Source organism: Aythya marila (assembly GCF_965140915.1).
Source record: "Aythya marila genome assembly, chromosome: 1".
Taxonomy (NCBI): Eukaryota; Metazoa; Chordata; class Aves; order Anseriformes; family Anatidae; genus Aythya; species Aythya marila.
The window spans coordinates 117,659,027-117,670,515 of NC_139042.1; the positions used below are offsets into that span (position 1 = coordinate 117,659,027).

At 41.4% G+C, this 11,489-nt stretch overlaps 1 protein-coding gene across 2 annotated transcripts; it reads right to left on the minus strand.

The window, feature by feature from the left end:
* Nucleotides 1-1,913: 1,913 nt before the first annotated feature.
* On the minus strand, nt 1,914-11,300 carry NIT2 (nitrilase family member 2). Of its 2 annotated transcripts, none has more exons than XM_082774601.1 (10): nt 11,188-11,300; nt 9,581-9,699; nt 8,097-8,217; nt 7,890-7,978; nt 6,469-6,562; nt 5,430-5,504; nt 4,881-4,959; nt 4,149-4,247; nt 3,099-3,154; nt 1,914-2,728 (listed from the first exon to the last, which is right to left on the minus strand). In XM_082774601.1, exons 1-10 carry the CDS (start codon nt 11,213-11,215, stop codon nt 2,640-2,642), a joined length of 849 nt encoding a protein of 282 aa, XP_082630727.1. In that variant the 5' UTR covers nt 11,216-11,300; the 3' UTR covers nt 1,914-2,639. The 2 variants fall into 2 exon arrangements, with proteins under 2 accessions (XP_082630727.1, XP_082630728.1); XM_082774602.1 differs by lacking the exon at nt 11,188-11,300 and adding an exon at nt 10,420-10,671.
* Between the last annotated feature and the right edge of the window lie 189 nt (nt 11,301-11,489).

Here is an 11,489-nt window from a genome sequence, read left to right on the forward strand (position 1 = left end):
GAAGCTTAGTACTGAAGACTTGGATAAACTTGTTGTATCCTAGAGACTGTGGGAAGCTGTTTCTATGCATAGTTGTCATGTATCTTAATTCTGATCATTTAAACTTCCTGCTGTTCATGTTCAGACATAGATAAGTTTGCCAAAATGGAGATTAGCAGTTGTGCCTTGGTTTACCAGGATCTAAGTGCAGATTGAAAGTGAAGAAGGGAACTAGCCTACACTAAAGAGTTGTGCTGTGATTTGTCCTGGAACTGAGAGTGAGCCAGTCAGCTTAAATACTGCTTTGAACAGGCTTCCCCACTACAGTGGTAATAACTCTCTTGCTGAATTTAGTTAAAACAGGCATTACTATGTTTTCTACCATTTCTTTAAAATCCATTGAAATCCTTGCAGGCTGAACTTCTGTAGCCACTACAGGGCTGCTTCTGGTTGGTTTTATATACTTAAAATATTGGTGCATATGTATAATGTGGATACTTAAAGTGCCTGTCTATACCACCATAGGATTGAGTACTGACTGCTTTAGCTCCTACCTAGCTGAGAACCAGTTGTGTACTTTTTTGTTTGTAACTCCCCCAGAATTCTCAGTCCGTTGGTATCACTTCTGAGGGAATCTTATCGAAGACTCCTAAAATAGCCTCCTAAGAAAAGGTGCTCAGAACTTGTCTCGACAGACTGAGTGGGACTGAACCCGTGTCACCTCTAAAGCTTAGTTCACCAAAGTAGTCCACTACCGATTCTCACCCATTCTCCATTTGGAAAGCCAGGGGAGGATGGTACATGCCCCATATTCCGTCTCATTGTTTCTGGCAGATTGCAGCTTACACTTCCAAAATCAAGTGGGTAGCCCTTGAGAATCCTGCATTTCTTTAATCCTCCAAAGATAAGTGTCTAGTTCCTGTTCTGCCGCATACTAAAACAGTATAGAGGTTGGGGGTGGTAGGGAAGACAGATGCAGTAGTTTAGAAAAAATATGGCTGTATAAGAGTTGCTGTGGTTTAGAAGTTAGATTGCCGTGATGGCCATCATCCATGCTGATTTTTGTGTATGTGGCAGGTACCGATTTAATGCAGGAGACCTAACTCAAATATCAATTGTGATTTTTTTATATTTATTTTTCAACAAATAAATCTTCATTTCACCTTGTGCTCTGTGGCGTGCTTTTTACGAGTTCCAGTACTGTATGTATACCAAAATGCTGTGAAAGCAGAGACACAAAATGCCTGCTGGAATAGGTAATGCCACTGAGTGGAATGATGAGGTCTTGCTTGTAGGGGTTAGACTCCTCCGGGTTTGGCTTAATTTAACCATTAATCTCCCCATAGGTGGCTGGGGCCTCTATAAACCACACACAGCTGATTCATCCCAGAGAACTCAGAGGAAATAAAAAAGGCAAGAGGATAGCTGGGGGAAGAAGAGGATGGCTGAATGTGAAGAAACAGGTACAGTGGTTTGGGGTGAAACTGGCTAGATGGAACAAAAGCCTCTCTCTAATGCCCTGCTTTTCTGTATTCTGAAGTCTCCTTTTGCCTCTAGTGCCTTTTTGCTGCTGGAGAACCAGAAGTACAGAGGTAGGTGCTGCTTTCTGACTCCCAAGAAGGGAAAAAATATCTTTTTACATTAGAAAAGGAAGCACCAAGGTGCTAGCCTTCTAAGAAAAAAGGTTATTTGTACAAAATTTTAGACTGGTTTTAAGTTTTTTAATCAGTTTGCTGATCAATTCAGCAAGAGCATGCCCTTGGTAGCAATAATGCATGTAGAAAGCAGGTGCTCTGTGAGACTTGGGGCAGAAAACTTAATTAGTGCAAGAAGTTTTCTAGCCCTTTTGACTGACTTCAGTTAGAAGACAGCCCGACTGTGAAACTAAAGCCAACTCGGACATTGTATTAAGGAAGCAGTAAATAGAGCACAGGTGTGGTGACATGTGAAATGCTTTAATAAAACATTAATCCACATCACTTCAGCAATAAACAGGAATTGTAATAAGAATTTAATATATATCTTCCAGACAGGATGCATGCACCAAAACGTTACAGTTCCTTGTACAGTACTAGTTCTGTTTGGCTGCTTCTTGCATTGTCCTTAAGTAGTACAGAGCAGAATTTGGCCTATTTTACTTAGTATGTTAAATTTTAAGCTTTCCTGGTTTGAAGTTGGGCAGCTAAGAAATTTGAGTTGTTTAGGCACATACAGTTAAGACAGACAGACATGGAGGAGTCATACATGTACTTCTAGATTATCTAGTAATCAGTGAAAAGTGCATCATACTAAAATTGACTTGAGATGATTTTCAGAGGGAACGTGGTTCCCACCTCTACATCCTATATATAAGCCCCAGAAAGTTAAAAGTGAAATAAGAAAGTAACTAAAACATTATGACGAATAAAGATTATTGTTAACTGCTACTGAGTTGAGGTGATTTCACCTCCAGCTTCATCCTAGCTGTTAAATACTATAAAATGAAGTATAAGGAGATACAGAAGTTGTATCTGAATCAATTTTAGAATTATACCAACAAGTTGTTTTGCTTTTAATTAACTATGACATTTAGCAGTAGCCTGTCAAGCAACCAGTAAGGGAATCCCGACGATGAAAGCAACAGTCATTGTGCCACTTGAACTTTTCCCCTTCACCTGGTGTCACTTTTTCATCTCTATGCCATAGAGATCACAGCGCTTCTGGCTTAAAATAGGGATTTGTTGACGGATTTCTGCAAGTTTCTTCAAATCTGGAGGGGGAAGAAAGAGCTATTAAAACAGCAGTTTTAACAGCAGGACTTGTCTCAGACAAAGTAGGAAAAGAGCAACTTTCATGGAGAATGAGTCCATAGGGCACAGCAACTGAGCAGCTGGGGAAGGAAGCCTCGGCTTTGCTCTCTCCTAAGGTAGGTAGCAGCTTCCTCATATGTAAGGAAAATTGAATATTCTAGTCCTGGTAGTGCTTGTTTTTGCTGCAGTCTAGCAAAGGTTGAGAAGGGTTGGGAACACTGCATCATCTGTAACTGCAGGAACAAGGCCATGGTCATTAAAAAAAGAAACGGTCTCTCCAGTCTTAGGCCCTGTCCAAGAAAGAAAACAGGAAACAAACTAAATGCTTACCTATATCTGTGTATATAACTGTTTCCTCAGCCCCAGCTTTGGCTATGACTTCACCCCTGCAAAATGAAGAACATTTGTTCACAGCATTAACACAGAGGTCTAAGGCATCAGTCCAGTTGCTGCTGTTTGTATAAGAGGGAGTTTCTACCCTTGATGTCTACAGCTGTAGACACAGGGATATCCTAAAAATAGCATCATAATTCTTAACTCTTGCATGATAGAAATAGCTTCCAGGTCTTATATGTAGCACATGTTTTATATGTGACATATACATACCTAACAGAGGAATATTCTTGATCTTTGGAAACTTAAGAGCAACTATGAGAACCAGCACACGTGAACGTGGAATATACCTCAAAGGGAAAGAAGTAACTTCACTGGGGACAACCATATATAGTTGGTTGTTTAGACTAACACTTTCTCCTCTCAGATCCAACCAGCTTTTAATAGGAGTATACTTACACTCTGCATGAGCTACTGAACATGCTTATCATGTCTTCCACTAGGTGCTCTGCCACTGCTTTCAACATAAGATGTTAAGAGCACATGACAGAAAGCTTTATTTACTTTGCAATTGTCTAGAAGAGCAGTGTTGGTGGAATGATTTATTTGGACGAAAAATAACTGCCAAAAGACTCGATGTTTTCCCAGTCACCTAGAGGCACGGAGGGGAAGTAATCGCTGCTAAGGCCAGAAAGTCTCATCTACTTGAAGGTATCCTTCTCATTCTTTCTTACCTCAAAGTGTTCTTTGAGGAAATTTAGTTTTGTATAAGCTGTTTAATATGGTTCAGTTCTGCTCAAGGAGTCACCCCAGTGCATAATATATAACGCAAGTTGAAAAGGTCAGCAGCTTTACTAGTGCTTAATACTACTACTAAAGTAACTTCTGTGCTTCCAACAAGAATGCATACTGTTAAACAATTTTAAAACTAGCTGGATGGAAAACAATAAAAAAATTATGATTTGTTGTAAGAGTAGGTGAATATGTGGGGCTGAAGTGAGACCGTCAAGTAAAACATTCAACTAAGGTGTTTTTTTCTGAACTCACCATGGATTTACTACAGTGCTGTGTCCCCAGGCAACATAGGATGCTTTTTCATCTCTAGCAGGAGATATAGTAGCTACATAGACTTGATTATCGACAGCTCTGTATTCACAGAAAGATAGGGCAAGAAAATGAGTAGGTCTTCTTTTTAATACCACCAATTAACTAAGCAGAAGAGACTGAATTCACTCTGAAGAACAAACAGTACAGTCTCGTAAAGACTTCTCAAAATTGTAAATGACACAAAAGTTACAGAAAACAAGCCTAGAAAGAGAAGTCTCTACCCAACTGCCCCAGAGTTAGTAGACAGAGTGAATTACATGTTCATTCAGTGTGCAGTAAAGTTGATTGAAGCTGACCAAACGAATAAGTAATACTGCATAATCATGAGTCAAAGCATCTATTTCTGTCTGTAATTAAGGCAGTTCTGACATGGTTATTGCTGTCTACTGCCTGTTCTGTGCAGAAGTTTGTGAATGGTGCTCAGAGCCGTGGGGAAAAGGGCCATGTAAGAGCTTAACTGCAGAGGGGCTGGTAGGAGTGAAGGATAAGCAGCTCCTGCCTTTTCTCCTTAACAGCAAAATCATTTTGGTGACCCATGCAAGACCCAAAGAATGGCACAGTTCTGAAAGCAGAGCAGTCCTGCAGCAGAACTTCTGCTGTATGGCGTGATGTAGAATACAAGAACTATTTGGTTCCACATACTAAAATCCCCCTCAGTTACTTTGTTCTTACCGTCCCCTTTGTAGCAATTCCCAGTGAGCCGGTCCTGTTGTCAGATTAAAAGCCCCTGGATATATCAGCAGCTGGCAACCTTTGTTAAAAGAAAATTACAAACCATCATTAAAGGGAAGATGATTTACCCTAGAGTGACTCTACTTTGAAGCTCATGATATGCTTTTTTTTTTTTTTCCTGACTTCTGTCCTTAATAGAAGGACAAGTAGAGCCCATTCATGTGTGACACAGATGACTATGCCAGCAAAGCCCTATGACACATCACCACGTATGGGGCCATATTACAGTGCCATTATGTATTACATCATTATAATATTATTATATCAGTGGATGTGTAGCAGGGAATTACTGTTACTTTACAAATGAGTATCTGTTCTGTTTATGAATAACAAAGTCCGGGCTACAAGGTACATTTTGTGTTAATAGGCAAAGATAAGAGTGCCTGATAACACTTAGAGAGTGCTCAGTACCATCACCCTGAAGCAGCCCCACAAAATTCAGGCCTTAGGGCTAAGTGTGTTCCACTTCATTAGGTGACTCAGCCTTACCGTTCTGTCCATAGATTTGAGCCAGCTCAGCAAATCTGATGTCATAGCAGATGCCCAGGCCCACTTTACAGTATGCTGTTCTCAAAACACAAGAGACAACAGTCATATTGCTGTCATGAGTACGCAAAAGCTATCACAAGACATCCTGCCAGCTGTTAGTTTACATGTCTCAGAGTAACAAGGGGAGCGATATTTAAATGTTTCTTTAAATGTGTATCTGCAGCAAACTCTGTCTGTTGGCGGGGGAGAACTCATTCTTCATGATGAGAGGATGACTGTAAGTAGTCTCATCTACCCTTTAAAAACAGCCATTTCCACAACATCACACTGTAGCAGTTTTTTTTGTAACATATTCCTCTCTGATTTAGATTCATATTTTTCAGTGATAAAGTTACTGTGCTTTGTGGACTAAAGAAATTACAGATACATATTTTCTTGCAGCATTCACATCACAAGGAGGAGAAAGTCACCATGGGAGTTGAGACTCTTAGGAGAGCTCAGTTAACAGGTCGTACTCATTTTTGAAAATGGGGTGGTGGTAGCTGTCTTTTTTTTTTTTTTTTTTTAAATCTGTTTTGGTTGATTCAAGAATACTGGAATGGAATTTGCAGTCATTTGTCTCCATTATTATACCATCTTCATATGAAACAACTGACAGTGTAGCCATTTGCTACATGGATTGTTTTCCAAGACATGTTTTCTAAGCACTGTTTTAAAAACTGCTATTAAAAACACAGTAACTTCTCTTTTACAATTCAATAGGAGCACTGTTTGTTAAGAGAAGTGCCATGATGTATGCTTTATCCCTTTCTACTTCTCTGTCCTTTTTCAATCACATTGCCTTTTAAAAAAGTTTCTGAAATGACCTCCACACTTGGAACACACCTAAAACACATTTGCCATCATTGTCAAATGCCTAATTTAAACCCGACAATCTAAAAATCCATTGCTGGGGAGAAATGGTAGGGAAGAGAGCTCCAGAATGACTGTAGCATTACTGTGGCAGTGCTCCTAAGGAGAAGGCTTGTCTTATACTCACGGGTATCAAACATGGAGAAACTATTCCCTGGACTCAGTGTTTCAGACTCTTTGAACTGTATCTTCCCAGGAATATCAATGTCAAACAAATGAATCTGTAATTATAAGATTATTAAGAATTATTAATAATTTCTCTGCTTGATGCTTGAGACTTTTCCTACTAGTCAGATGTATACTAGTCACAATAATCTGGGCTATTCTTTCGTCAGGCTCCCAAATAAACATTGCTTAAGATGAAGAGATCTTCTAAAGACAATTTAAAGCAGTTTTGTTCTTTACAGAAATTTGCACATCTACAGTTATTTGGAGAAAAAATAAAGAAGATGAATACTAGGCATTTTAAACAACACATATAAGCCTTGACCTAAGTGATGCACGTATCAAATGTTTACATTGCTTACCCAAGAGAATGTCTAATCCTTCTCCCATACAGTAATAGAGAGTAAGAATAGCTAAAAATAGAACAATTAATCTGCAGTATGGCTGTACATCTTCTTCAAAAAAAAGGGTCCTTGTAAAATAACTATCTTGATTTAATGAGTAATTTTTCTAAAGAAAGGGTACATATATAATGTACTCTATGTATATAACATAACTTTGTCATGATCATAAGTGCAATATGGTAAAGCAAGTGGTATTTTCCTCTCTAAGCTTTGAGTTTTATTCCTGCAAAATTTCTCCAGGAAATACCTTCAACAAGTCACGAAGTTCACATGACTTCAAGATGCTTCTTAGCCCCTGTAGATGGTGTTTATTCCATCCCTTGCAATGCAGGTATCTGTTCCTGACTGGAGCTTTGTAAAAGTACAGCTGTTTCTGTATTACTGTTAGTTCATATATATGCAGTACAAGCCTGCACTTGTTCTGCAAACAACTACAGGGCTTATGGGCTGGTGTGGTATGACAGACAATGCAGTATTTCAGAAAGTGATCTAACAGTGTAGCTAAATGAACAATCGGTTAAAAGAAAAACAAAAAAAAAAGAATAACTGCACCCCAGATTTATTTTGCGCCATCTCATTTGTTCCAAGTAACCTTGCATTCTCTTTTTTGTTTTTCCTTGAAACAAGCAAGCTGTTGTTCACCTAAGGAACAAAGCCAGAGTAGCAGGAACTACATAGTTATGAAAACAGGTAGTTTCTCAAGGGACAAGCAACATGCAGGTGTAAGATGACAGTAAGCATCTACCTACCATGAACAGCAGACACAGCTTAACTGTGGAACTTGGACTTCAATTGTCTGCACTACTATACACATAGCACAAAAAGTACGTAAAGAGCAGTCTTTATGATAACTGAGAGACCAACTCCTTTGGGAACCTGAGGAAAAATCCTGATGGGGCAATACCATTTCTGGGTATCACTGCTGAACACTAGCCACATAGATGAGAAACCTTCTAATAACAATATTGTACCATCTTACCTTCCTATGCTTTGCCAACATAGCACCATCAGGCCCAAAGACAGTACATGTATTATACAGCTTTCCACTATCCTCTTCTGGAATGGATCCTTTAAAAGGGAGAGAACAAAGATTTACCCCCCTGTAGTATATGGAGTTTTGATTCAGTTGCACAAATAGACATTGCCCATTTTTTTTCCCCTCACTGAGAGGGTCACTAGGAACTACCTCCAACAAGATATATGCTGCACTCCTTGGCAACTTCTGAGAGCTTTTGTGTTGATTCTCCAGGAATCTTCTCTGCATATTCTTTAAAGTATTGGGTTCCGTATGGAGAATTAAAACATTCCTAGAATTAGAAAAAAATGAAGTTAAAATCTGTAAACTCTGCACTTGACCTTTCAAACCTACAAGTTTTTCTTTCATGCTTTCTCCCTAGGCCAGAAATGAAAAAAATATCTACACATGTCACACAAACTACTGTATGCCTATGCAAAGGTGTAGACTGTATGCTTGGTGTGTGTTAACTCTTTATGTTGTGTGACTTAAAAAAAAATATAATAATAAGGTGGAGGGAAGAGAATATTTCATCTCTTAGTATCAGTACAAAATTTACCTTCCCAAACTTGCTGAAAGACCTTGCACTTGCTTGAGAGGGTTTACTCTACAAGCACTAATTATCGTTAGCAAGCAGAATATCTCAACTAAATTGGCCTGGAAAACTCAGTTGTTTGTACACATGACAAAAAGTAGCTAATAATAGATAATTTCCATCTAGGAGACCTAGACAGAATAATCAAAGGTCATATTTGCAGCACAAGAGCTGTGTTAGCACAGAGAAGGGAAGGTTGCTTAATACTTCACCTAGGACAGCAGGAACAAAAACATTCTTTGTGTAAAACATTCAGACCAAAAGTTCATCCAGAAAAGACCTTTGCACTCCCAAGTCAGATGCTGCAAGGCACAGGCACATGTACCCCCAGGAACAGAGGAAAAAGCTCACAGCTACAGTGGGAAGGTACCTTGTTGCCAGCATATCATGTTAAAAAAACAAAAATAAAAAATCAGCAAGATAATCCTGGCTGAGGTCTAAAAAGTAAATCAGAAGTGATGAGTAATTTTAAGCAGTGATCATGTTCCCGCACAAGGATACCATAAAAGGGCATCATGATGCTTTAATCATAATTCAGCCACAAATGATTTGCTGGAAATGTTTGACATCTATTTAGTTTCTCATTGACTGTTTGATCCTGAATAATTATGGCAAAGATGGATGCCTGCTTTCCTATCAACATTTCCTGCTTTGTATCAACATTCTGTAGCTGGAAATCACCTTTTCCTACATTCTGGCACAGAAGGCTTCTGCAAAAATTCAAACCACAGTCCTACTTTAGTTAATTCAGAACAAACCAGTTAGAGCTGCTGGAATTGCCTGGGATTTAAACCAGCATGAACTCAAACATTCTTGTCCTACTAAAAAAAAAAAAAAAAAAAAAAAAAACAACTTTTTTTTTTCCCCTCCTTCTTTTACACATTGTGGTAGATGGAACAAGGCACATCAACGCATTTTTTCCCCCCAGTTTTGGAGTCTCATACAGCATACAAGCACATCCAGAGAGAAACAGGAATATATAATGCATGGTTAACACTACAAAGAGGTTTCCCAGAGTTTGAGGTGTATGTATTTTAAGTAAATCATGATCTTTACTCACAGGTAGAGCCACGACTTTTGCTCCTTTAGCCGATGCTTCTCTTACCAGTCCACAGGCTCGTTGAATGTTATCTGATTTAACAGCAGATACATGAAGCTGAATAAGTGCCAGGCGGAAGTCTAATAGCAGAGAAAAAAAAAAAAAAAATTAGCCAGTGGAATTTCCCCAGGTAATCAAACCTTGAATTCATTAATGAGCATTTAACAAAATAAATCTACTTACATATTAACAATATATACACAAACAACTTCAACTCATTTTGCAGTTGGTATATGACTCTGGAAAAAGTCTCCTAACACAGGGAAAACATTCAAACGCAGGTTTGTTACCTGGGAACCATACATGGCCATCCCCTGGTTCGGGTCAAGGACCAGGGAGTTGACGTGCTGGTCTCAGGCTAGCTCCTGCTTAGCCTAGGCAGTACCCAGTTCATGTTCTCATGTAGGAAAGCGGGACCACACGTTATCCAGTCCTACTTCTTTCCCGATTTGCTATGTGCTTTGTGAGTGTATCTTTTCATTGCGCCCATCACCCTATGAGTGCTGAATTTCCTAAAATGCCACTAGCAAACTAAAGGCTGCATAATCCCCAAAGCACACAAATACAGGAAGTTTGCTTTTATCATTCAAATCACACCTGGCCTGGGAAATGGATGTGAGAAACTATAAAACCATAAAGATAACATCTTTCCTGGTCACTTTACAATACAGTTTCTAGCCAAGAGACATCTGCAAGCGTCTACCATGCCTAAGCAGGATTTATATTTGCATGTTCTGAATTACGCACACGGGAGAGATCAAATCGTGTGCATTTGTTCCCCTTTGTGTATCTCCTCATACCTTGGGCTGTAGGAGAGCACATCCCGACTGGGCAGAGCTCTCTCCTTTTGAACCCAAATGCTCTGCCTTCCTCCACAGGGGTACCCCAGGCTGAAATCACCTTCCTTTTCAGGGAAGCTCCCCTGTTACCCAGAACCACAGGGCTCAGGGAAGCAGTGAGCGGCACTGCCACGGTGCTGGGGGAAACGGGAGCTGGTCCAAGGGCAGGCCAGGCTGGGACACGGATAGGCAGGCGGTATCTTCCTTTGTGCTTTGCTTCTCACCTCAGTAGACAAGCGGTTAATTTTTACACAGTACGCAAATGATTAACTTCTCACCCCGCCACTGCGCAGGTACGAAACTGCTCTAGCGCTCAGCTCATTGGGAAAGCCAGGCTGCGATGAGGCTGCCAACAGGCGCAAACACCATTTGCTTCGTGCGCCTCCCTCGCAGGACAACCCTACCAGGGAGCGCCCTCAAATCGTGTCTTTTTCCACGGGGCGTTGTAACTCGGGGAAATGAAAGCGCAGAGGGTCAGTTCCTTCAAGATCCCTTTTGAAAAAAGCCAAAAGCCCATCTGGCAGCGCGCCCAGCTCCTCAAAATGATGTCTTAAAGCGCGGCGGGAGGGAGACACGAGGCTCCCCACCACCGAGAGACACACCGGGAAGCCGCTGCTCTGTAACCACCCTCGGGCCGGGCCCGCAGCCGGCTCCCGGGGCGGCCCTGACGGGGCCCTGAGGGGAGCAACGGCCGCGCCCCGCCCCGCCCCGCCCCGCGCCGCCACTCACGGGCCATGGCTCCGCGCGCCGGCTGCATCCCTGCGCCTCACGCCCCACGCTGCGCCTGCGCGCCGCGGGGCGCTGCTGGGAGATGTAGGCCAGCGCCCCCCGGCGGTGGGCGGGAACGGCTGAAGGCCTCGTGCCCGCCCCTCTGGCGCCCAGGGGCCGTGCTGGCGTACAGGGGGGTGTTGGCCTGAAACGTAGCACAAAATGCGTAACCCGCTGTGGTGCCCTCCACAGGTCGTGCTGAAGCCGCTTTCAGGAAACACAGGCGGAGAGATAAAGGGTGCGCAGCCCGCAACCGCCACAAA

Coding starts and splice junctions, on each gene's coding strand:
- NIT2 (XM_082774601.1), bottom strand. CDS start 11,215: ATGCAGCCGGCGCGCGGAGCCATGGCCC. Junction 4,248..4,880: donor GAATTGCTACAAAGGGGACG/GTAAGAACAAAG, acceptor CTGTGAATACAG/AGCTGTCGATAATCAAGTCT. Junction 3,155..4,148: donor AGCACTGTAGTAAATCCATG/GTGAGTTCAGAA, acceptor TTCATTTTGCAG/GGGTGAAGTCATAGCCAAAG.